Below are 27079 nucleotides of genomic sequence, written 5' to 3'. Positions count from 1 at the left end.
GCCTCTTGTGTATAGTTTGACAAAGCACTGTTGCTCACTTGCTTTTGAACTTTAATTTGAACTTGTTGGTTTTCAGTCTCCTAAAGTCACACTACAAATCATTTGAGCTCCCTCTAGCTGCAGCCTAGTAATAACATTACTGGGAGGTTTATTTTTTTTACTTGCTGTTTACTTCCCCTCTTTGAATAAATGTCTCCTAACATTTAGCATAGTTGAGAATTATTCATAGCCTATATCGTTTACATAACTATTGGCATATGTTCCTGGAAAAAATATGAATATGAGGTAATTGAAAAGTTTGTATATGTTGGCCATTGGACAGCTGGGGGGGGGGGGGGTCGTAGTGCTGTTCATTCTTGTTTGTGGAAACATCCTGCTTTTGAAAAGAAGGGTTGCCAAGTGTCTCATATGTTAATGTCTGACAGGTTTCATTCTTTCACTGGTTCATCAGGTATTAATGTAGCTGACTCATCCTCTAGTAGTACTTCTGTCTCCTGTTGAAGTGATTCTGGAATACTCTAATCCACAACATCTGTGGGTGGCTCCAGAACTACTTCATCTGGCATTTCTTGACTTACTAATTCTCCAAGTGAAAAGTGAGGGTCACTAGGCTAGAATTCCTCCGCCTTGGGTCGTATGTGGGGAGCTAGGCATTCCTCATTGTCTTGCATGAGTTTGGGCAATACATACAGTATTCATCATCTGAGGTACCTCAATCTGAGATCTCTGAGCTATTGTTTCCTCCCATGCTTGTCACTGTCCTAGTAGCATTTTTTCTTTGTTTTCTGGTGTAATATTGTTAAAAAACAAATCATTGCCTGGGAGTAGCAAGTTTTGATGAATTACCTTTTACTGGTTTGTTGCCTTTCTCCGGTTTAATTTTGTAGATATGCTCCTACCCTATCTGTTCAACTACACTGCCTTTTACCAATATGTTCAGAGTTTTACTGGACCTCCACTTTCTGACAAATTTCTTACAAGAACACGATCTCCAGCCTGTGGTGCCACTCCTTTTGGGCATTGGTCATAGTACCTTTACCTTTCCGAGAAGACTTTTGGCTATTTCTGAAGCAATTCTGTAAGCTTCGGTCATTTTTTCATTTATTTTTTTAAATGCACTGCTGGGGCGATCTCTTAAGAATAAACAAAAAGGAGATGGTCAGAGACTATAGACGTGATACAAGAAATGGTCAGAGGCTGCAGATATACTAGAGGAGATGGTCAAAGACTGCAGACATGATACAAGAGATGGTCAAAGACTGCAGATATGATACAAGAGATGGTCAAAGACTGCAGATATGATACAAGAGATGGTCAGAGACTGCAGACACTATACAAGAGATGGTCAGAGACTGCAGACACTATACAAGAGATGGTCAGAGACTGCAGACACGATACAAGAGATGGTCAGAGACTGCAGACACTATACTGGAGATGGTCAGAGACTGCAGACACGATACAAGAGATGGTCAGAGACTGCAAACACGATAAGAGATGGTCAGAGGCTGCGTGCATACTACAGGAGATGGTCAGAGACTGCGGACATACTACAGGAGATGGCCAGAGACTGTGGGCGTGATGCAAGAGATGGTCAGAACCTGCGGAAATGATACAAGAGATGGTCAGAGTGCAAAAATGATACAAGAGATCAATGCTTCAAATGCAGCCTCACCAGTGCCCATCAATGCAGCTTCACCAGTGCCCAACAGCTCAGCCTCAGTGCCCATCAATGCAGTCTCACCAGTGCCCATCAATGCAGCCTGATGTGGGGGGTCAGCTATGTCAGGGTCTCTCACCTCAGCGATGCCAGTTCAGCAGGTCCTTGCACAGCCTTCTGGGAGGGTGATGCTCCTGGTCCTGGGGTCAAGTTGTTGAAAACCAGCGTCTAGCCCCACAACCTAAGCCAGTCACGTGAGTAACGACTCCTTGGTGTGCCCTGCCTCTGCCTGCCTCCAAGACACTGGGAGTTTCCTCTGCACTGCTCTCAGTTCTCCACCCCCTACCATTCTGTACAATTCCCCCCAGTCTGTTCAATCCTTCAGTCTGCACCCCCCATCTGCCCAATCCACCCTACCCAAAGTCTGCACAACCCCGCCTCCCCCCCCAGTCTGCACAACCCTGCCTCCCCCTAGTCTGCACAATCCTGCCTCCCCACAGTCTGCACAATTACCCCCAATCTGCGCAATCCCCCCCTTCCCCCAGGTCTGCACAATTATCCCCCTCCCCCAAGTCTTTACAATTATCCCCCCCAGTCTGCACAATCCCCCTCCCCTAGTCTGCACAATTATCCCCCAGCCCTCCCCTAGTCTGCACAACCCCCCCACCTCCCCCCAGTCTGCACAATTCCCCTTTCCCCCAGTCTGCACTATTACCCCCCCCCCAGTTTGCACGATCCCCTCCCCTCCCCAGTTTGCACAGGGGGAGAGTAATAAATGAGAGAGAAAAAGTAGAGGCAAAGTAAAAAGAGGTCAGGGGAGAGATGGGGTTGTGCAGATACAAATCAAGCTTCCCCCTCAGGCTGGTCTTCACAGGTACACTGAGCACAACAGTTCATGCAGAAGGCTGGAGTGTGGGCGGGGTTTGGGCAGAAACAAGTGGGAGGAGGAATGTTGGATTGAACAGGTGGCCAAGTGGGGGAGGAGCTAGGAAGCCAGTGGCGATGGGACGGACAACAAGCAGATACAGCCCGACTCGCAGGAAAGCTAGATTTCACTGCTTCTACTGCCATGACTGCTGTGGGCGGCAGAAGCGGTGCAGCCTTTTTACTGGCCATCAGAGCGGCTTGGGGGGGGCAAATGCATCCTGCCCTTGTCATCACCAACTTAGGATGACATCGTTCGTGGGGCGGAAGAGCAGACACAGTCTGGGCCAGTGTGTGTGTGTGACACACACAAGGAGAGAGAGGAGGGAAGGCAGCATTCTGGCAATTCGGCACCCCCACCTCTGTGGCGCTGGGGTGCGCTGCACCCCGCGCACCCACCCAGGTTCGGCCCTGCGTTCTAGAATGCATTCTCCCAGACAACTGTCTCAATCTTTTAAAAAAGGTGGTTTTCAAATTCGCTGCCCTGATCATGGTGTCATTTTTCAGGAAATCAAAATCTGGGAATTAAGTAATTGACAATCTTCTCTGCTTCAGTTTTTCCTGATTTGCTGAATGTAGGGTAGGCCTATGCAAAGCGAGTGAAGTGATCAATGATAACCGATATGTATTCATAACCACCTCTGCTCTTCTCTAGGTGAAGAGGAGCACTAGATTTAATGCACCCCAAAAGGTGCCCGCTCTGGCACTGTTGGGTGTTTCTGTGTCAGACAACTACATCTGTTTGTGAAATGGTTATCTGCTTTAGCATGAATGACCAATAAAATCTCTCTTGCAAGTTGGATTATATTGTCTGCTCCACAATGGCCCATGTCATTATGTAGGTGTTTTAGCACTATCTGAGTTAACTGTTCTGGAATAACCAATTTGTTGTGTTGTAACAAAATGGCATCATGCATGAGTTGTTTTCCTTTTCTATCTTGGCACCTCTTGTTGACTTTGGTTGTTTCAGTATTTTTATTCTTGAGGTCAATGATAGCATGTACGGCCTTGTCCTGCAGCTGGGCAGCACAAAGTTTATCCTTTGTTATCATTTCCTGAATATTGACATTCTGAAAAATATTTGCATCTGTAACGTCTGGTTGTAGAACTAGTAGCAGTGCCCAGAGACCTTTCTAATCTACCACTGCCCTGCCACCATTCCATACAGCAGAAATAGTTTGTGCCATAATCAGATTTGTAAACTCTTCTTCATCCTGACAATTTCATAGTGGCTTTCCAGACAAGGTATCGGCATCTGTAGTTTTTTTTTTCAGAAAGAGTGTAACACCGCACAGACTGTGGATTAAGATTTCCTCGTGGGTTCTGGCCCCAGTTTGTCACTGTCAATAGTAACTGAAGAAAAAGATTGGTCGCACACCATGTGAGAAAGAACTTCTGTAGTGTCAAGGTGCCAAAGAATGTAGACAGAGCGTTACAGGAACATTGGTAGACTGGTTGCACGTGGATAACTCCTGCTTTGTTCACAAATGTATTTTTTTTTACCTGGGCGATATTTGATGTCAAAGCAGAAATCGGCTAATTCCTCTACCCAACGTTGTCCAACACCGTTTAGTCTTGCTGAACTAAGAACATACAGTATGATAATGGTTGTTGTCTGTGTAGACTGTAAATGAGGGGGCATAGTATAGGTAGTCCCTAAACTTATTACAAATGGCCCACTTTAAGGCTAGGAACTCAAATTTTCCTGCATGTACAGTAGATGTCAGTTCTTCTCACTTGGTGTCAGTGTTCACAAACCATAGTCTATAACATATCATTTTCCCTCCTTGATGTTGATAAAGCACTGCACCAAGCCCATCTTGTGATGCATCAGTGTGTAACACAAATGGCGGGTTGAAGTCAGGATAGGCAAGGATTGGTGGTTTGATCAACATCAGTATTGGCTTGTCAACAACCTTCTGGTGTTCTGGCATCCACTGAACGAGTGTCTCAGAGGGCAGCTGTTCCCTTTTCTACAGGTGTTTTCTGATTTACTATAGCTCCCTTTCTTGTCTACTTATATCCTCTTCTTTTTTTATAATTTTATTTTGGTTTTCAAAAACATGCAATAAGTAATAGACTATAATTTACAAACATTCAAAATTATCATTGAAAGTACATGCAGTTGCGAGCATCATATAATTCCACCAATTTATTCCTCAGTGACACTAGTGGATGTGTTTATGAGCTATTGTACCAAACATGAACTAAACACCCATATACGTAATCATGAACAGAGTGTGACATGGGACGTAAATAGGAGGGAATAGGATGGTATAAGGTAAAGGAGGCAAGGGAAAAGTGTGGGGGGGGGGGATAGGCTTTGCACAATATAAAAGACCAAACTAACCTTTAAACAAAGCAAAAGCAGTCAGCAGCATAACCAGGATCAGAAATATGGTATCAAAAGTGTTCTAGGGATCTTTAGCAACCCCACCTTGATCTACGATAGCATTATACTAAGTTAATTCAGTTGCCTGGTAATGAAGATGGAGACAAATAGGGTCCAGAGGTCATAGGCTGTATAGCACTAGAGGTATACTGTATCCAGGTAGCCCAAACACTATAAAACTTTTCATATCTATTCTTACACGTTGTCGCACACTCCTCCGCTGCCATAATGTTATTTACCAGATGGATCCAATCATCCTGTCCAGGAATATGAGCTGACTTCCAATGGATGGGCTTCAGACGTCTGGCTGCATTTAAGAGGTGGGGCAGAACCGATTTACAGTAATTACTGAGAGGGATGGATGGCTGGCATGTGATGAAAAAACTCCAAGGGTGAATCGTACATTTCGATATTCTTTATCTGAGCTCTAATATCCTGCCAAAAAGGCCTCAGCCGCGGGCACTCCCACCATACATGTAAATAGGTGCCCCGAATCCCGCATCCCCTCCAACAGGCATCCGGGGTTGTCGGATAAACCCTAGCCAAGGTGGCAGGAACTCTTTACCAATGGGTCAATAGCTTAAAGCCATTGTCCTGCATCTTTGTGTCGACAGAACTCTTATGGGTAAGGCTATATAGGTGATCTAATTAAGTTTCCATGAATGAATGTCGCAAGTCTCTCTCTCCCATTCCCTTATATAGACTGGCTTGCTTTGAGATTTGACAGACTATAGCATCTCATAGAGAACTGAAATAGAGTGAGGTATAGGAGCAACTGACCTACATAGTTTCTCAAACGGAGGCAAAGAGGATGGGGGTCTAATGGCTTGAGGTAGACTGTGAGAAAAATGATGTAACTAGATATAACGCCAATCATCCATCAGGAATCGGCCAAATTGAGCATGGGGGCCAGTCCAAAGTGACTAGGCCCTGATTATGTATGAACCTTCCACATTGTACCTCCCCATCTCTTGCCCATGAGCAAAAGTAGGAAAGGCGTTCCCCAGGAATTAGCCAGGGGAAGCCCCCCCCAGGGGTGCATGTGGGGACAACAGTAACAGGGGACACGAGATCCAAAAGGCATTCCCGGGAGAGCCAAGTGGCATGAGACAAGTTATGACCAGGCAAAAATTCTCAAGGGGGACCCAAGATTTCGTAGCAACATGATGATGCCAGTCTAGTATCTGCTCTAGAGCTATCGCCTCATAATATTTCCAGATGGAAGGTACCCCCAGTCCCCCCAACCTCTTAGGATGTTGCAAGGTACTTCAGGCCAGACGGGGGCTCCGACCCATGCAAGATACATTTCAAAAACAGACTGTTGAGGGCAGAGAAGAAAGATCTGGGCAACAATATGAGCACCATCTGAAGGTGGAAAAGAACTCTTGGCAACACATTCATCTTCAATATACCGACTCGGCCCATCCAGGAAAAAGTGGTACGGTCCCATTTTAGTAGGTCTGCTTTGATTGACATACATCCACACACACATCCACACACACATCCACACACACATGCACACCCACACACATACATGCAAACACACACACACACACACACACACACACACACACACACACACACACACACACACACAAATGCATGCATGCACACACATATAAACACAAATACAGGAGTAGATAGTCTTATTAAAAAAAAACGGCTGTGCTTTACCTTGGCTCTTACTGCACTGTAGGGGGAGACAAAGAGAACAGCACTGTGCTTTCACAGGCTAATGTGAGGAGCTCCCCACACAGTGCCGATTCCAGTTCGGCTGAAGATCGAGGAGCTCCTCTCAGCCTCCCCCCCCCATCAAAGAGTACAGGGGGCCCTGTACAGGAGTACAGCAAGGGGCCCGGTTGCCATGGCGATCTCGGCAACCCCTAGAATTCCGCCACTGCCCTTTTGTGTAACCTGCTTTAACCTGAGCTCTCGTGAACTGATCTCTTGCTGACTCGGCTTGTCCTGATTACGTTGTCTGCAGCCCGTCCTGACCTTGGCTCGCTATCTGACTCTCCTTTGCTTCATCCATCCATACACATCTGACTGTGTCTTCTGCTACTCCCCTAGCGAGCAGGGTGAACCTGAGGGTCGTGACCTGGGGTCAGCACACAGCTAAGCCCAAACCCTTGTGAGGAGGTCCCTGGCAAAATACCGGCTGGCCCTTAGACTCCACGCCCTGGGGGATCCCATGTCTCCTGCTCGCCTGTGGGCTCACTGTAGTAGTACCATGACACATACTACTTCTCCCTGCAGGTGTTCCATGATGTACTCACAGATCTCTATCTCACTTGAACCTGCGGTATGAGCTGTGTGAACTGTTTTACCTTCTTTTTCCTGCATTAAGGTAGCCAGTGAGCGCAGCTGACTCTCAGACAATGGGGGTTACTTTGCACTACAAGTGCACTTGGAAGTGTTGTCGCTGTAAATCTGAGGGGTAGATCTGAAATGGGGGAAGCTCTGCTGATTTTATCATCCAATCATGTGCAAGCTAAAATGCTGTGTTTTTATTTTCCTTACATGTCCCCCTTAGGTCTACAGCGACTGCACTGGGGAGGATGAGGAATGCATACTGCAGGGGGCGAGCATCGCCCGCACGGTCCCCTAGCCAGGAGAAGGGAGGGGAGGAAGAGGCAAGCTGTCTACGAGCAGAGAGCGAGATCATCCGCTGTAATAGCTTTCATTAGAATTTCCTGTGTTCCCGGGGGGCTCACCCTCACATAGCCCCACCTCTTGGCCCGGCACCTTTGATGATATCACATGTCCCGCATTGGACCACTGTTCTGTCTACCAAAGGCGCTGGGCCAAGAGGTGGGGCTATGTGAAGGTGAGCCCCCCGGGAACACAGGAAATTCAAATGAAAGCTATTACACCTCCCTGCTCGTACAGACAGCTTGCCTCTTCCTCTCCTCACTTCCCCTGGCTGGGAGACCGTGTGGGCGGTGCCCGCCCCCCCCCCCCACTCTGAGGCAGCCCCACGCTTGCCAAGAGCCCTTTGAGGGCTGCAGTATGCATTCCTCATCCTCCCCAGTAGTTCTGCCACTGGCTCGCCTCTTCTTCTGCACAGGTGAGGCTGCATTGTGCATGGGTCACGCTGCATTGGGCACAGGTGAGGCTGCATTGGGCACAGGTGGGCATGGATGAGGCAGTATTAGGCACAGGTGAGGCTGCATTGGGCACAGGTGGGCATGGATGAGGCAGTATTAGGCACAGGTGAGGCTGCATTGGGCACAGGTGAGGTTGTTTTGGGCATGGGCAAGATATGCTGCATTGGGAACAGGCAGGCCACATTGGGCACATGTGAGGCTGCATTGGGCACAGGCAGGTCACGCTGAATTAGGCACAGGTGAGGCGGTATTGGGCACGGGCAGGCCACACTGCATTGGGAACAGGCAGGCCACATTGGGCACAGGTGAGGATGATTGAAGTGCTAACACCAGGTGAAGTATCTTTATCTGTTGATTGTTAAACTTTCTTCTCTCTCCTTCCTCCCTTTCTTTCTTTCTTTCTTTCTTTCTTTCCTTCCTTCCTCCATCCCTAATTCATCTCAGACTCAAACCACACCCCCTTTGAGCTACGCCCTTTAAGCTACGCCCAGTATTTAATTTCAGCCCGCCATTTTTTGTGGGGGGAACTATATAACATTTTGCAATGGGGCCCTGTGATTTCTAGTTACGCCCTGCTCACTGTGTATATAAAATAATCCCATTCCTATGCAAATTGTACTTAAAGTGCCAAAAATAGTACAAAAAAATTATTTTGCAAACACATATGATGAATGAAGTGCCAAAAGTGCAAATTATAAACATATAAAGTCCATGTAACAAAGTGTCCAGATAGAGATGTTTCCAACATAAATATTACTGCAAGTACTTCTTATACTTCTTACACACGACTGGACTTTCCGGAAGACTAGGTCCGACAGTCTTCCCAACGGACTTTCGGCGGAGTTCCGATGGACTTTCCGAATGAACGGACTTGGCCACACACAAATGGACACAAATGGACTAAGTCTGTTCGAAAGTCCGTTTGTTTTGAACGTGATGACGTAAGACGGGACTAAAAAAAGGAAGTTCAATAGCCAGTAGCCATTAGCTTCCCTTGTGTCGTATTTGGTCCGTCGGACCAGCATACAGATTAACGGTTTTCCCTATAGGAATTGAGTCCGTCAGACGGATTTGAAACATGTTCTACTTCTAGGTCCGTCGGAAAGATCGGATTAGCCCACACACGATTGGATTGTTTGACAGACTGATTCCATCGGACCTAGTCTGCCTGGATAGTCCGGTCCTGTATATGTGGTATTAGTGCAATGATGACACACTGTATCTACAAGCGCACTGATTCCACCACTACTACACACTCACCAGAACAAGTGAAGCATCTTTATTTGGACACTTTATTACATAAACTTTATATGTTTATAATTTGCCCTTTTGCCACTTTATTCATCATATGTGTTTGCAAAATAATTTTTTATTTGCACTAACATATCGTTTTTCACGAACAAGCTTTCGGAGTGTGCCCCCTTCTTCAAGGTCTAAGCAGTACTGATTGCGCGCACTGTATCTATTGTTTCAGATTACTGTAATAGCCACTTCCCTTCTCTGTGACCTGTGGCACTGTGATTGCACCAATCCCAGACAGAGCCCCCAAATGTTACAGGATTATCAGTAGGGATTAGCTTGATGTTCGAGTCGAAAGTAAGTTTGACTCGATAATTGGGTGTTCGCCTGTTCCCCTGACCTGCATGTTTTGGCCAATCACAGCGTGCTCTGCTCTGATTGGCCTTTGGCCAATCATTGTTCAGGGGGCTAAGTCCACGCTCCTACGCTATATAAGGCTACTTACATAGTGGCCATACATAGTGTAATGAATGAGAGCAGCAAATTTACATTTCTAAAAGACAAAATGTAATTTAAAGCTGCCCGCGGCTATAATGTATTGCCGGATCCCAGCAAAATACATAAAAGTAATTGAAAAAAATTGCGTAAGTCCCCCCCCCCAGTCCATTACCAGGCCTTGCAGGTATTTTAGAACGAGAGAGTGCCCCCCCCCCAAACCGCACCAGGCCACATGCCCTCAACATGGGGAGGGTGCTTTGGGGTCCCCAGGAAGGGCTTTATCTGAATTTGGAAACCCCCTTTAACAAGATCCCCTGGGTCCCGACCACCCCTCCTATGTGAATGGGTATCGGGTATCGGGTACATTGTACCCAAACTCATTCACCAAAAATGTTTTAAAAAAGTAAAAATAATAGAAGACGGTTTTGGACAATTCCTTTATTAAAAGAAAAAAAAGTGTCCCGCAATGTCCATCCATCTTCAATCACAGCGCAGACAGTCCAGAGAAAAAAGAAAGGAAAAACTCTGCCTCTATGGGAGGTGTCCTGCTGACTGCAGCCTTTCCAGGATGAAAGCTATTATATAGCTGAGGACAGAGCCACCCGGTGGCGTAAACGGGTGACCCTGCCTCCTCTGACGTCACGTGAGCACACATAATGTCAGAAGGGGTGGGGTCACCAGGTTACATCTAACATATATAATATATCTAACAGCTGTCATCGCGAAAAGTCTGCAGTCGGCAGGATGGTATGGAGGCGGATTTTATACTGGCTTTTCAAAATAAGTCAAATACTATAGAGGTTGGATGAAAGGTACATTCTACAGTAGTATAATACTTTGCTAGTTAAAAAACACTTTTTATAGAGGCCTATACATCAGACCAAACAGAGGGAATACTGAGGAGGTAAAGGGAGAGAGGAATTTGGTTCCAAAAAAAGAGACCGTCCATCCAAATTAGGGACAGTTGGGATAATATTGCATTACCTTTCTTTGGAGCTCTATCCCCCATCATTACAATCTGTATTCACATAAACATGAACACTCAACTGAGTTGATTATTCATTTTTAAGCTGGTAAAGTTGCCACAGGAATATATGATATTTTTGTCAGTATTTCATGTTGGCAAATGCACTGAACTCTTTTAGAAGTTTTACTAAGTCTCTTAATGCATTAATTATAAGCACTGCTTAAGATAACACCTCATTTTATTCAAGAGACAACTTTGCAAGCATGTTAATATCTATATAGGGTAAAATAACACCTGCAAAGTTTCCCAGCTGTGTCCTTGACGCCAGTGGTTGTAGATTGGGCCACGTTTACCTACACTAAGCAGCACATAAGTAGTAAGCTTACATTCTGTCTTTCTTTGTCAGAGGGCTCTCGGGTGCAGTGTGCTTGCTTGTTCTCATGGCTGGGCTGAACATAGTGGTAGGCTTTTTCATATCAGTGGTTGCACTGTCCCAGCTAATTCGCTGGATAACCAAGAAATATCTGCCTGCCAGGATTTACAGATGCACAACCAACGAGCTAGCCAGCTCTTTGCAGCTGTGTGCCTGCTACATGGAACTCCGCATGTTAGTCGAGATTGGCATGTGGGGTGGAGGTTATGGTCCTGATGTGGTCTCTACTCTTCTTTTCCTGCTGTTTTTAGCTCATGGGTTTACCTTTGATGGAGCATCGGCCAACCCTATGGTTTCCCTACAGGAGTTTCTGCTCCGGGATTGCCCTTTCCTAGATACAGCAATTAAATTATTGGCTCAATATGCTGGCATGGAGGCTGCTAGGTTCCTGATTAAACAGTATTGGATGCTGGAATTAACGGATTTCCACACAATTCAGATGATGATGTTAGATGATTGCAGTCCATCTCTACAAACCTCTCTAGCTCAAGGCATCTTTGTAGAGGCAATATGTGCCTTTTGCTACCATTTCGTACTTCTCCGTTTCCAAAACTCAAAAGCGGTCTACAAGATACCAACAGTTGCTCTTACTGTAACTATACTGGCCTATGCAGGTAAGAAGCCAATTTGTTTTCTTTAAACTATCAGAGTAAAATATAGTACTCTATTTCTTTGGATGTGTGTCAATATACTTTGGGGTTGTGTTGATGGCATCAGTTTGACATCAGTTTGAGATGCTTCTGAGATCATCCAGAATTTGACAGGTGCTTTGACAGGTGCACCTTCAGCCATCCTCCTTCTGACCTGCATTTGACCTGCTTCAAGTGAGTTTTACATTCACATACACTTATATAGGAATGTAAAAACCCATCTGAGTCCAAAAAAATGTAATCGACACTGGCTCTTATGGTGTTTGTTCACCCAGGCTGTCATATATTGACTGATATAATTAATTGGCTCCCTGAACTAGAGTGTGAGTGTTATACAGCATGGCTATATATGATTTGAAAATTATTCAAATCCACCATTTTATCTTATCCAATTTTTTCAAGCCAGGTCATGCTTGCAGGGACATCCACAGCTTGAATTTTCGCAGATTCAGCAGAAATTGTCATAATTCGAGCCACCTATGTCCAAGATTAGTTGTAACTTCAGGCTGCCTGCAACCCATGAAATTTATTCAAATACTATTTGTTCATATATGTTTAATTTCCATTATATCTCAATCTTCCATATTTTTTAATGTTTGAGTAAAACATTTTCTTTAATAGCATTTTAAAGTGAGTGGTTGTTGCATGCAGTGCTTCTTTCCCAAGGTTGGTGTCTGTCAACAGCTCCTTATATGACTGGTAATTACAATGGTAGGGTGAGCCCAGCAGCAGTTTGCTCTGTACATGTATGGGCTGTATGTGTGTACAGATCAGCCATGGCAACAGCTAATGTTTAAATGAGAGCTTCAGAAAACATAACTAAACTTATCTCTCACAGTCTTTTCTAGTATGTTAATTACACTTACCTCCATGCTGCCTTTACCAGACAAAGCTTGCTGAAAACAGAAAGCAAGGAGTGCAGCAGTACAGTTAGTCATTGCAAAAAAAAAGGTCTATGAGACCATCATTCACAGCAAGTAATTTCATTCATACAATAGCAGGGACTAAAAGTGAAAAGCACCAAGACCTAAAGCATTGTGCATCCTTGGCAACAAGGTAAAAGTATTAAACATTTTGCACTTCCCTCCTACTGTAATTTCTTAAAATATTTCCTGGAGCTGACCTTTAAACAAATGAGCAGGTCCAACATAGTGTTGCCACCTTTCCAGTTTTGACCCGGACAGTCCGGGTTTTGACACATGTGTCCGGGTTTAAACCAACCAGAAACCTGAGCACATTCACGTTCAACCACCCCGTGACCAGTGGCCCTAGGCCGGGGCCACTCTAGATGTATATAATGTAGAGCATGATATATAATGTTCAGAGCCCTGTGTATAATGTACAGCCTGGTATATAATGTACAGAGCCCTGTGTATAATGTACAGCCTGGTATAAGATGTGCAGAGCCCTGTGTATAATGTACAGCCTGGTATATGATGTACAGAGCCCTGTGTATGATGTGGGGTCTGCCCCCCCCCCCCCCATATTAAAACTTCACCAGCTGCCACTGAACCAGGGATGTAGGGAGGGTTGAGTTCTCCTTTTTATGTTTTGTGAAAAGGTGGACTACCCTTTACAGAAGTAAATGCAGCAGGGGACAGTAGTAGCGGGAAGGTGTTGTGTGTTAGTTCCCCTTTAAATGTTTTGTGAGTAAGTGGACTAACCCTTTATATCATTTCTGAGTCGCTGACCCAGAACAAGTATGCAAGTCAGTAATGTCAAAAGCCTTCATCCGCTTATTTTATCAAGGTCAAGCAACTAGCATTTGCAGAATGAAACATAGTAAAGGCGTCCTCTTTGTTTAAAAAAAAAAAATTTAGATATGGTTTTTGACTAATGGATGAACATAAATTAAATAATGTATTAACATGTCTACATAATATATACAGTACTGTGCAAATGTTTTTAGGCAGGTGTAAAGAAATGCTGTAAAGTAAGAATTGTTTATTTTTTTATCAATTTTCGAATGCAAAGTGAGCTAACAGAAGAAAAATCTAAATCAAACCAATATTTGGTGTATATATCCTTTGGATTCAAATCAGCGTCAGTTCTTACACTTTGCACACCTGTTAGGGATTTTGTAGGATTAGAGTTAGGTGTATGATTAATCAGTAAGGCTCGGTTCACACAGGGGCGACTCAGATCCGACTTCAGGTCGCCCCTAGTCGCCTCAGGTCGGACAACATTTAAAAATCAATGTAAGTGAATGAGAGCCGTCTTAATGCACGCTACTGAAGTCGCTCCGACTTCAAAAGAAGTTCCTGTACTACTTCAATCCGACTTGTAGGCGACTTGTACCCATTGATTTCAATGGAGGTCACCTCCAAGTCGGATCTCTGTCTATACGGAGGCGACTTTGACAGAATTATTAGCTCTGAAGGGGGAACTCAACGCCAAATTTCTGTAAAAAATTTGGCGTGGGTTCCCCCTCCGAGAGCATACCAGGCCCTTAGGTCTGGTATGGATTCCAAGGGAAACCCCCTACGCCGAAAAAACGGCGTGGGGGCCCCCCCCAGATCCACACCAGACCCTTATCTGAGCACGCTACCCGGCCGGCCAGGAAAGGGGGTGGGGACGAGCGTGCGGCCCCCCCTCCTGAGCCGTACCAGGCCGCGTGCCCTCAACATGGGGGGGTGCCCACCCCAAAGCACCTTGTCCCCATGTTGATGAGGACAAGGGCCTCTTCCCGACAACCCTGGCCGTTGGTTGTCGGGGTCTGCGGGCGGGGGGCTTATCGGAATCCGGGAGCCCCCTTTAATAAGGGGGCCCCCGGATACCGGCCCCCCACCCTATGTGAATGAGTATGGGGTACAATGTACCCCTACCCATTCACCTGTAAAATAAAGTGCAACAAAAGAAACACAACACACAAGATAAAATAGTTTATTGCACAGCTCCGGGGGTCTTCCGTCTTCGGGGGTCTTCTCGCCGGACTCCTCCGCTATCTTCTTCTAGCTCTTTTGCTAGCGGAGGAGCCCGGCTTTCTTCCTCGCCGCCGCCCTCTTCTTCCGACTTCGGGGGTCTTGTCCCCTTCTACGGTTCTTCTGCCGGGCCACAGCGCCTTCTTATAGCTCTTTTACAGGCGGTGGCCCGGTCTTCTGTCGCCGCCGCCGCCTTCCGTTCTTCTTCTTCTTCTTCTTCTTCTCCTTCTTCTCCTGGAGATGTTGACACGACGTTCTCTCCGGCCGCAATGCCAGGGACGCGCTATGCGGCGACTTATATAAGGACAAGGGGCGGGGTCATCGGTTGATGTCACATGGGTTGATGTCACATGGCGACAGTCCCAGCATCCTCCGGGACTGTGACATCGTAAGGGGGTGGGGTCACCATGTGACATCAACCCATGTGACATCAACCGATGACCCCGCCCCTTGTCCCTATATAAGTCGCCGCGCAGCGCGTCCCTGGCATTGCGGCCGGAGAGAACATCGAGTCAACATCTCCAGGAGAAGAAGAAGAACGGAAGGCGGTGGCTGCGACAGAAGACAGGAAGAACCGAAGAGGGGGACAAGACCCCCGAAGTCGGAAGAAGAGGGCGGCAGCGAGGAAGAAAGCCGGGCTCCTCCGCTAGCAAAAGAGCTAGAAGAAGATAGCAGAGGAGTCCGGCGAGAAGACCCCCGAAGACGGAAGACCCCCGGAGCTGTGCAATAAAATATTTCTTGTGTGTTGTGGTTTTTTTTGTACTTTATTTTACAGGTGAATGGGTAGGGGTACATTGTACCCCATACAAATTCACATAGGGTGGGGGGCCGGTATCCGGGGGACCCCTTATTAAAGGGGGCTCCCAGATTCCGATAAGCCCCCCGCCCGCAGACCCCGACAACCAACGGCCAGGGTTGTCGGGAAGAGGCTCTTGTCCTCATCAACATGGGGACAAGGTGCTTTGGGGTGGGGGGGTCGCATGCCCCCCTCCCCCAAGGCACCCCCCCATGTTGAGGGCACGCGGCCTGGTACGGCTCAGGAGGGGGGGCCGCCCGCTCGTCCTCACCCCCTTTCCTGGCCGGCCGGGTAGCGTGCTCGGATAAGGGTCTGGTGTGGATCTGGGGGGAACCCCCACGGCATTTTTTCGGCGTAGGGGGTTCCCCTTGGAATCCATACCAGACCTGAGGGCCTGGTATGCTCTCGGAGGGGGAACCCACGCCAATTTTTTTTCAGAAATTTGGCGTGGAGTTTCCCCTTCAGAGCTCATTCTCTGATTGGCTACGGCAAAAGTCGCCTGGCCTGGGGCGACTTGTAAGTCGCCCCAGGTCGTGTCTAAAAGTCGTGTTCAAGTCGTCTCCAAGTTGCCTCACAAAGTCGTCCTGAAGTCGTGTCGCCCCTGTGTGAACCGAGCCTTATATCAAGCATAAGCTAATGATCATCAATTTCATATGTAGGAAACAGCTGTGTAGGAGGCTTAAAACTGGGTGAGGAACAGCCAAACTCTACTACTAAGGTGAAGATATATAAGACTGTTTCATGTGACAGGTTATATGCCATAAAAAGACTGAGCACAGACAGCAAGACTCAGGGTAGTCATACTGCATCAGCAAGATCTTTCTTAGGCAAAGATTTTAAAATAGACTAGGGTTTCAAGATGTGCTATTCAAGCTCTTTTGAAGAAGCACAAAGAAATTGGCAATAATGAGGAACGTAGATACAGTGGTCGGCCTGGGAAATTTAATGCAGCAGATGAAATACACATCGGGGTTGATTTGCTAAAACTGGAGTGCAAAATCTGGTGCAGCTCTGCATAGAAACTAATCAGCTTCCAGGTTATTTTGTCAAAACTTAATTGAATGAGCTGAAGTTAGAAGCTGATTGGCTACCATGCACAGCTGTACCAGATTTAGCATTCTCCAGTTTTAGTAAATCAACCCCATTATGCTTACATCCATTCAACATCAGAAGATGTCCAGTAGTGCCATCAGCACTGACAGAAACTGGTGAGACCCAGGTAACCCATCTAATGTCCAGAGAAGTCTGGCCAGAAGTGGTCTTCATGGAAGAATTTCACACCAAAAATCCATACCTTTGACGTGGAAACAAGGCTAAGTGACTCAACTATGCACATTGGAATTGGGGGTGCAGAAAAAATGTCAACAGGTGCTCTGGACTGATGAGTCAAAATTTGAAATATTTGGCTACAGCAGGAGGCCGAAGGGCTAGAGAGTGGTACATTAAGTGAGTGTCTGCAGGCAACAGTGAAGCATGGGAGAGGTTCTGTGCAAGTTTTGGACTGCATATCTGCTAATGGAGTTGGAGATTTGGTTAGGATCAGTGGTGTCCTCAATGCTGAGAAATACAGGCAGATATCCATCATGCCATACCACCAGGGGTGCGTGATTGGCCCCAAATGTATTCTCCAGCAGGACAATGACCCCAAACATACAGCCAATGTAATTCGTGAAATGTCATTATCTTCAGCAAAAAGAAGAAGGAAACCCAGAAGTGATGGCTTGGCCCCCACAGAGCCCTGATCCCAACATCATTGGGTGTGTCTGAGATTACATGAAGAGACAGAAGGATTTGAGGCAGCCTACATCCACAGAAGATCTGTGGTTAGTTCTCCAAGATGTTTGGAACAACCTACCTACCGAGTTTTTAAAAAATTGTGTACCTAGAAGAATTGAAGGCAAAGGGAGAGCACATTAAATATTATTTTTTATTTCTCTTCTGTTCTATTACTTTCCATTTTGTTAATTGATAAAAATAAACTATTAACACTTCTATTTCTGAAAGCATTCCTAATGTACAGCATTTTTCACACCTGCCTAAAGGTTTTTGCACAGTACTGTATATTGCTATTGGGCTACTGCACTATCGTGTAGCAATACAAAGCAGGAACGAGAGACTGTATGTGAAATGAGTGAATGTGGCAGCCCCCCTTACATATAAAAATAAAAATTATATATAAAAAAAAGCAAGGCTTTTCAAAACAATAACACACATTTGCAGACTGCACATCAAATTGATGGTTTGTATATGTATTTCTAAAACAAAGCATTGAAGTCTATGCATCCTTCTCAAATAGTCTCAAGATTGTCTCTTTGGCTACTTAACAGTTAGATGGAGAAGGGTTAAGTTCTATGTTAAGCATAAATCACGATAGTAAGCACCATTATTCATAACGCCTGAAACAAGGTTGATGGTTATTTAGGTGTATGAAGGTGCTAACAAGGTAAGTAATTGCACTTTTGGCTCACTACATGTTATCTAAACCAGTGTTGATTCTTCTATTTAGCAATGTTCACCTAGTTGTTCTTGTCCTCAGGTACCTCATACACAGCTGCTTACTTCAACCCAGTCTTGGCTTACGCCCTGACATTTCACTGTCCTGGCAAGAGCATTCAGGAGAACTCTGCAGTCTACTTGGGTGGTTCATTCATTGGTGAGTAATGATAAAATCAACTATTATCATGGAATTCATTTGATCAAAATATATGAAATGCTCATTGATAAATTGATGTAATTCAAGCCAAGATATAATTAATTTGATTAAAAAGACCCTGTCACCAACTTAAAGACATCTATTATTTTAAATGCTTAGTCTCCCCTTTCATAACTTAGTTTTATATACTTGCAATGTGACGTTACTGGTCAGTTTCCTAGCCCAGTCTTGGGGCTTTTGGATTTCAATAATGAAGGCTTTTTACAGGTAAATCACATGGATGATATACACTATATTACCGCACTGGTGCGCAGTCATGTTGGAACAGGAAGGGGCCATCCCCAAACTGTTCCTACAAAGTTGGGAGCATGAAATTGTCCAAAATGTCTTGATATGCTGACGCCTTAAGCATTTCCTTCACTGGAACTAAGGGACCAAGCCCAACCCCTGAAAAATAACCCAACACCATAATCCCCTCTCTACCAAATGCTTTGGACCAGTGCACAAGGCAAGGTTTATAAAGACTTGAATGAGTGAGTTTTGGGTGGAGGAATTTGACTGGCCGGCACAGAGTCCTGACCTCAACCTGATAGAACAACTTTGGGATGAATTAAAGCAGAGACTGCGAGCCAGGCCTTCTCATTCAACATCAGTGCCTGACCTCACAAATGCGTTTCTGGAAGAATGGTCAAACATTCCCAAAGACACACTCCTAAACCTTGCGGATAGCTTTCCCAGAAGAGTTGAAGTTGTTGTAGCTGCAAAGGGTGGGCCAACTCAATATTAACCACTTCTCATCTGGCTTATAACAGATTGACATTCACAAAGTGGTTCTGTTATCCTGACTGGGCGTCATATGATGTCCAGCAGAATAACATGCTGGTGCGTGCACACTGGGGTGATCGTGAGTGTGCGGTGTGTCAGTCTGACACGCCACATCTCCAATCTTGATAAGAAGCCTCTGAGAGAGGCTTCTTACCACGTGATTAGCTGTGACCAATCACAGCTGATCATTGCGTAAACCAGGAAGTGCCGGTAAAGGGCATTCCTTGGTTTGTGCTGACAGGGTGAGCCGATCGGCGGCGCTCCCTGTCAGAGGGGGATGTCTGTGCTGATAATTAGCACACTGATTATCTGCACAGCCCCCATCAAATGTACCCATAACCTGCCAATCAGTGCCCCATCATAACCCCCTGCCAGTGCCCAAGAAAGTGCCAATCAATGCCCACTACAGTGCAAATCAGTGCCCATCATAGTGCCAGTGTCCATCACAGTGCCAATCAGTGCCCAGCATTAACACCCGTCAGTACATGCCCAATCAGTGTTGCCCATCAGTGTCGCCTGTCAGTGCCCATCAGTGCTGCCTATCAGTGCCACATATCAGTGCCACCTATCGGTGACCATCAGTGCTGCCTGTCAGTGCCCTTCAATTCTACATATCAGTGCCAATCAGTGCCACCTCATCAGTGCCCATCGGTGCTGCCTCATCAGTGCACATCGGTGCCGCCTCATCAGTGCCCATCAGTGAAGGAGAAAACAAAATTTTATAACAGAAACGAAGAAAAAGAAGATTTTTGATGAAATGAATGGTCTGATGTTTTAACATGTTTTTGCTTGCATTAAAGCCAACAAATATCAATGAAGGTTTCAGGTAAGTGACTGTTAGATACATACCAGATGGTGCCATAGAAACCTAATTGATTGCCTTTCTCTGCTAATATACAGCTTTAGCAAGCCCACAGATGTCATTACAAAACTGGCATAGGTGTGTGAAGCCTCTTCTCCCCCATAACGATGCAGACCTCAAAGCCCTGCCTTGCCAGGGGAGTGGAGGATCAACTAAAAACAGGTAAGTAAAAGTACAACCCCAATTCCAAAGAAGTTAGGACACTGTAAAATCTACATAAAAACAGAATGTAATTATTTCTAAAACTTGTGAACCCAAATTTTATTCACAATAGAAAACATAGCAAATGTTTAACCACTTGCCAACTGCACAATAGCTGAACAACAGCTATAGTGTGGCTGCCTAGTTCTGGGATGCCGCCATATGACAGCCTCCCATGATCGCACCCGCTGTGGGGTACAGGCGGTGCGCTCTGTGATGCTCTTCAGACACTGCACAGCATTTAGGAACTGGTGCTGCAGAGCCTGCACTGGCATCCATCAACCCAACAATACCTGTCAACTCATTCCCTTCCCGGGTGACATGTCTACAGTTACTAATGGGTACAGGAAATGAACCTCAATCTGCAACTACATGCTTGCTCTCTCTCTGTGTCCCCCTCTCTACATAACATACTTTTCAGTGACTACCCGGCTAGGTCCCAAGGTGCGCTGTGCCACGAGCCCGGCCACAAGTGATGGTACCAAGCACTTTACCCACTTTCCTACCAGAGTAACTGTCACCCCATGCTAAATCACCCATACGTTGGCTGCATTAAGAAAAGACACATGTATGGTTGTCCCTAGCAATGCCACTATAGCCCACACTAGACAGCAAACTACGTGCTGGACTAAAATGCACTGTATCTACTCTAACCTACAGTGTCCTTGTTACAAGCCTTGTTCTTTAGATATGACATGCAATGCAAAATTTAGAGTTACTTTAGACCAGGCATTTAAAGGAACACAAACAGTCTTTACTGAAGAAATGCAAACATAGAACAGTCTTTGCAAAGCAACTTCATACATGAAATCCTGTACAGAGGTGCTCTTAGGGTAATCATACCTGAGTCAGCAGAAGGTTCATAGCCAGTCCATTAAGGAAAGAGGCCATAAAGGCAAATACTCCACAGAGGACAGTAAGAGTCCATGATTAACAATGATCCCTAAAGTAAGTCCATAGCTGGTAACTGAATGTCAATCAGAGTCCTCAGGTTCCCAGACCCTCAGGGAACCCTGATTGCCCCCCCCCCCAACTGGGGCACAGTCCAGCAGCATAAGAGCCTACATTTCCCAGGAAAAGCTCCTAGGGCATTTCTGTGAGCCCTTTTTATGTGATTCTCTAGATGTTTGACATGAAAATATAGCTAACCAATTCATCAGATCAACTACACATCTACATTGTAACAATTTCCGCATGGCTGGTTCATCTAACCCGAGGACTGCCTACATGGGGGTGCATTAGTGCATATGGACTGGGCAGCTTGCAAGTCTGGAAAGCCACCATCTATACTGAAAGATATATATTGAGGTTTTAGAGCAGCATATGCTCTGACAAGCATGGGACAATATTCCTCTCCCAAAACTCCAGCAACTGGTCTCCTCAGTTCCCAGACATTTACAGTTTTTGTTGCTCTGTCCCAACTTTTTTGAGACATGTTGCTGCCATAAAGTTCAAAACTTTTTTATTAATGGTACATTTTCTCAGTTTAAACATTTTATATTTTTTATATTTTCTATTGTGAATAAAATATGGCTTTATGAGATTTACAAATCATTACATTGTATTTTTACATATTTTATACAGCTTCTCAACTTTTTGGCAATTGAGGTTGTACTTTTCCTGTCCCCCAGACTAAACAAGCACTTAAAGTGGTGTTCCACTCACAAAAACAAAATGCTTAAAATTGTTAAAAAAATAAAATAAAAAACATTTGGAAAAAAATAATTGTTAACTCGCCTCTAAATGCCTGTTGCTAGGGGGTCCCTCGTAGTCTTCCTCCTTCAGTGCCTGGGCTCCTGACGTCACTTCCCCTCAGCACAGGAAGGGCTCAGCTCCGCCCCCTCCTTCCTGTCAGTCATCTGGGACACGTGACAGGTCCCAGATGACTGCGTGACCAATCACGGCGCGCGGCGCTGCTCACGCATGCGCAGTTGGTGCCCGGCTGTGGCCTCACAGTTGCAATGACGGTGCCGCCGAGAGGAAGGGGACGAGCAGGGCTTCGATCCCCCGCATCGCTGGACCCTGGGACAAGTAAGTGTCCGATTATTAAAAGTCAGCAGCTGCAGTATTTGTAGCTGCTAACTTAAAATTTTTTTTTTTTTTTTTTTTTTTTTTTTTTTAGGGGAAACTCCTTTTTAACCAATGAAGTGCATCTACCATGAGTCAAGTAAATTTTCCTACACCTATTCTAGTACTAGAGGGTGCTACATTCTGAAGATGAGAAGAAGGGGACATCTTCGGTAGTCATAACACACTTCCTTTCCTAGTTTAACAGCGCTATTCCTTCACAGATTGCTAGTTTGTTGTCTGCTTATAATCACAATTGCCTATTTTTGCCTGTATATTGGCTTGGTTAGGCATTTGTTACCTGCATATTGTCAAAATTGTCTGTTTTTTGCACGCTTATCATAATGATTGTCTATATGCTGCCTGCTTTTTTTTTTTTTTTTTTTTTTTAGCACAGCTGACTAATTGTTGCCTGTGTATTGCATACTATTGCCATTTAGGGCCCATGTATTGTCAGGACTGCCATTTATGCCTATGTATTGTGAGGTCACCTCTGTTTTGAGGATCATAGTACTATAATTTTACCCCTGTAAACATATCAAAGCCATGCCAAAACATCAAAGCACGCTGCTGTTATCCTTTTCCAAAATGCACTTTTATTTTATTTTTTATAGCATGCTGTTATATTCTCCATTTTTCATTATGGAGCATTATGTGCTAATTTCCAGTTCTACTTTAGTTAGCATGCAGATATTTCCCTCTTTTTTTTTTTTTTTCACCCTGGTGTATTCTGCTATTAACACCTTTAATTACATTTTTTTTTAACCAGCATAATTATATATAAAACAATCACACAAAGAAAATCTTCACTGTTTCCATTTTTTCTGATCATTATCCTTATATATTTAATTTCATTATTTCTATTGAAAGACATTTTGAAATATAGATCAGGCCATATAGACACATGGGAGTGTTAAAATATAATCTGCCCCGGGTATCAAGTACGATAGACTACTGCACTGGAGCTAAATTATGAATGTAGTGCGCAAAAAGGCCTATGTGCAAAGAGTCTTGTCAGATATATTTTCATTTCTTATCTGCAATAGAATTTTGACATTGAAATCTGGTAAAATCAAGGTCCCACAGACAGTTTTCATTTACTGGAGGTTGCAGGTACCAACCTTTGTTGCCCAAAGCAAATCCTCTGCTAGAATCAGCAAATTTACACAAAAAATGTTCTTGTTTTACTAGTTGTCATTTAGTTTAGAATGTTGTGAGAAATTGTAAATGGGTATTTATCTCATATAAGAAGATTGTACTTCTACCGATGATAGGTAAAAAAAAAAAATGTAGCATGATAACTATACAATAAAAAGTCCCTCTTTGCCTCACAGCAGAAGGCCTACAGCAGGGATATGCAATTAGCGGACCTCCAGCTGTTGCAAAGTCCCATCATGCCTCTGCCTCTGGGTGTTGTGGTTGTCAGAGTCTCGCTATGCCTCATGGGACTTGTAGTTCTGCAACAGATGGAGGTCCGCTAATTGCATATCCCTGGCCTACAGGGTAAATCTAGACCTGCATGGTCCATTATTGGCTCCGTGCATGCTAGTTGTTACTGACTGGCCAAATTGCTCACCTTTGCTTCTGAAAAATAATAATAGCGGGAGTCACACTTCTTACTCAATCTGTATAACATTGTTATTTCTGTCATTGAACCTTTTGTGTTATGGGTAACATGTGTGCTTTGTAATCCATTCCTGCTGGGATCCAGGGGTAGTGACCTTGCCTTAACAGCATGCCATGAACACAGGACCCTCTCAGGGGAACTATTCTATTCTCCCATTCATGTGACAACCTGTACTAGCTTAACCAGTACCTGTAGTTCAGGAGTAGGCAACCTTGGCACTCCAGCTGTGGTGAAACCACAAATCCCATCATGCCTCTGCCTCTAGGAGTCATGCCTGTGATTTGTCAGGGTCTTGCACTGGATGTCCCATGGGACTTGTAGTTTCACCACAGCTGGAGGGCTGAGGTTGCCTACCCCTGCTGTAGATAGTACTTAACTGCTTGCTGACCGCCTCACGCTGATATACAACCGGCAGAAGGGCTCGTACAGGCAAACTAACGTACCTGTACATTGCCCTTTAAGCGGCGTCCAGCGTGCGTGCGGCAAGCTCTGTGAGTCGTGTCGCGGGTCCCACTGAATCAATCGCCTCACGGGGAGGATAAACAGGGAGATGCTAATGTAAACAAGCATCTCCCCATTCTGCCTAGTGACAGTGTCACTGATCTCTACTCCCTGTGATCGGAAGCAGAGATCAGTGATGTGTCACATGTAGCCACGCCTCCCCCCCCCCCACAGTTAGAAACGCGTCCCAGAACAGACTTTTTTTTTTTTAATTCTTCATTTTATTTTATAAGAAAATTACAGCTTACAATAGAAATACACATTTTATAAAAAAAGGAACAATTTAAGTACATATATATATATATATATATATATATATATATATATATATATATATACTAGTTTCATTTATATTAATCCGTTCCTCCTCCCCCCCCCCCCCCCCCCCCCTCCAGGACAGACCTAACTCCTACACTGCTCCATAGTGGTTAACCCCTTCACTGTGTAATTTACACAGGAATTAGTGCATTTGTATAGCACTGATTGCTAGATAAAAATATGTAAAAAATGTCCGATGTGTCAGCCATAATGTCGCAGTCACGATAAAAATCGCTGATCGCCACCGTTACTAGAAAAAAAAAAATTATTAATAAAGATGACATAAAACTATCCCCTATTTTGTAAACGCTATTCTCTTTTGCACAAACCAATCAATAAACGTTTATTGTGATTTTTTTTTTTTTTTTAAATATGTAGAAGAATACGTATCGGCCTAAACTGAGGAAAAAAAATGTTTTTTTATATATTTTTTGGGGATATTTATTATAGCAAAATGTGTCACAATTTTTTTGTTTATAGCACAAAAAAAAAAAAACGCAGGAGTGATCAAATACCACCAAAAGAAAGAATTTGTGGGAAAAAGGGACATCAATTTTGTTTGGGAGCCACGTCGCACGACCGCGCAGTTGTCAGTTAAAGCGACGCAGTGCCAAATCACAAAAAGTGCTCTGGTCAGGAAAGGGGGAAATTCTTCTGGGGCTGAAGTGGTTAATGCACCCATACCTCCCAATCATCCCTGATTTGCCGGGATTGTCCCGCAAATTGGACCCTCTCCAAGTCCTGGCGAATCAGGGCTGAGTCCTGGAATAGCCGCCGTGTGTGTGGGTTGCCATAGTTCCTGCACGTGGGAGCTATGGCAGCCGCATCTCACTTCTCTGCCTCTTACACACAGACACTGCAGGAACCCACCCCTCCTCCTCCTGTGCTGTGATGTTCTCCTGTACACAGAGGAGGAGGGGGGATAAGGCACACCACTCTGTCTGAACGACATTGGATAGCAGAAGATCGGCAAAAGTTACAATGCAGGTAACCTTTGCACTCCTGGCACATCATCACTGCAAGGGATCATTTTCAAGTTCAGACTTTAATAGCATTTTACATTTTAAGAGAGTGCTGAGGGGTTTCAGGTTATGTTGTACCAGTCTTCAGGTTTGCCGGGTGGTAGAATTGTTGCTGTGTGAAGCATGGCCCATGCATGTCCCCAATCTCCAGCAATATATTGTATTTTATGTATCATAGCCAACATCCTGGCAGTGTTGCCAGAGCTGGAGAAGAGTGCTAGCTCTTGAGGTTTAGGAAAAAGAATGTGCACTTCCCTCTAAACTTACAATGCAGTGCTTAGTGCCTGGGGCCACATGCAGTCCATTGCCACTTTTTGTGTGGCCCATTGATCCCCTGCAGACACTTATCTGTAATCTGTCATGTACCATGTCTCCAGTCTATGACTGTCCTATTCAATATCTATGAATATACAAATAATTTATACGAAAAATCGTGCAAAAAAAAAAAGGACAATAAATAAATGAATAAATAATTTATGCGAAAAATGAATATATACAAAATATTAGTCTATCTCCAGCCAAAAAACGTTTTTGCTTGTGATCTCCACCATGATGAACCACACCGCACCAATGAAAAAGTGTCACCAAAACAGCAGGAAAGGGCTTTCCACCACCAAAAGTACTGACGCTTACCAGCTACACAGATCTCATCTCAGAGATCTAATATCGCCACTGTCATATCCCTCTTTCAGGACCTGAGCTGCATGGAGGATGTATCGCTTTAGGCACTCTGTTCTAATTGCTGGTGTATTCCTACGGCCACACTTCTCATTGCCAATCACATAAATAAGGAAGGGGAATCACCATAGTATAATATTGCCAGGATATTTTAATAAAATTAAAGAATCACACTTACATAAATTATGAAAAACTCGCATCCAATAAAAAGAATTCTGCCGGCCGGCTACATGTAAAGCTGCCTGTTGCTTCCGGGTTCAATGTAGATTGCGGTGACATCAGCACGCCGCTCCTCCCTACGCCTCCTCCCTACGCCAGGGGCACGGGCGGCATGCTGACTCACCGCCTTTATATGTCGTAACACTCAATTGGGAACGCCCCACTCTGAGCTTCTGATATCCCAAGTGGCCATATTTAGTAGGGGCAAGTGCCCACACTATGTGGGTGGATATTTTATCACAGCCGCCCTACGCCATCTACTATTGTATAGGAGCTCTCTTCCGGAATCCTCCCTTCATAAGTGACTAAACGGGCCATCTTAAGAGCGGTCAAATGTTCTCTCACTATAAGCCGGCTACCACTCATACGTAATAGCACAGCGAATACCGTATTCTATATATATTAATTATTAAAAAATACCATAGCCCTCATTTGTTCTTTTGGGCCAGGTATATAGACGACGTCCTCCTCCTATGGGATGGAACCATCTTGGAATTGGAAGAATTTTTCATTAGTTTAAAT

General features: G+C 44.8%; 1 protein-coding gene across 1 annotated transcript in view; it reads left to right on the top strand.

Moving 5' to 3' along the window:
• Positions 1–11172: 11172 nt before the first annotated feature.
• AQP12B (aquaporin 12B) overlaps positions 11173–27079 on the top strand; it is a 31800-nt gene continuing 15893 nt past the window's right edge. The window contains exons 1-2 of the mRNA XM_077488593.1: positions 11173–11831; positions 18121–18237. Coding sequence (XP_077344719.1) covers positions 11225–11831; positions 18121–18237 — 724 coding nt within the window. The 5' untranslated portion in view covers positions 11173–11224. The remainder of the gene's footprint in view (positions 11832–18120; positions 18238–27079) is intronic.

The sequence above is a fragment of the Lithobates pipiens genome, unplaced genomic scaffold (assembly GCF_037356315.1).
Source record: "Lithobates pipiens isolate NorthernLeopardFrog02 unplaced genomic scaffold, aLitPip1_a1.2 Scaffold_18, whole genome shotgun sequence".
In the NCBI taxonomy this organism is placed as follows: Eukaryota; Metazoa; Chordata; class Amphibia; order Anura; family Ranidae; genus Lithobates; species Lithobates pipiens.
Note: the sequence above shows the minus strand (reverse complement) of the source record. Positions and strands in the feature narration are given on the sequence as shown.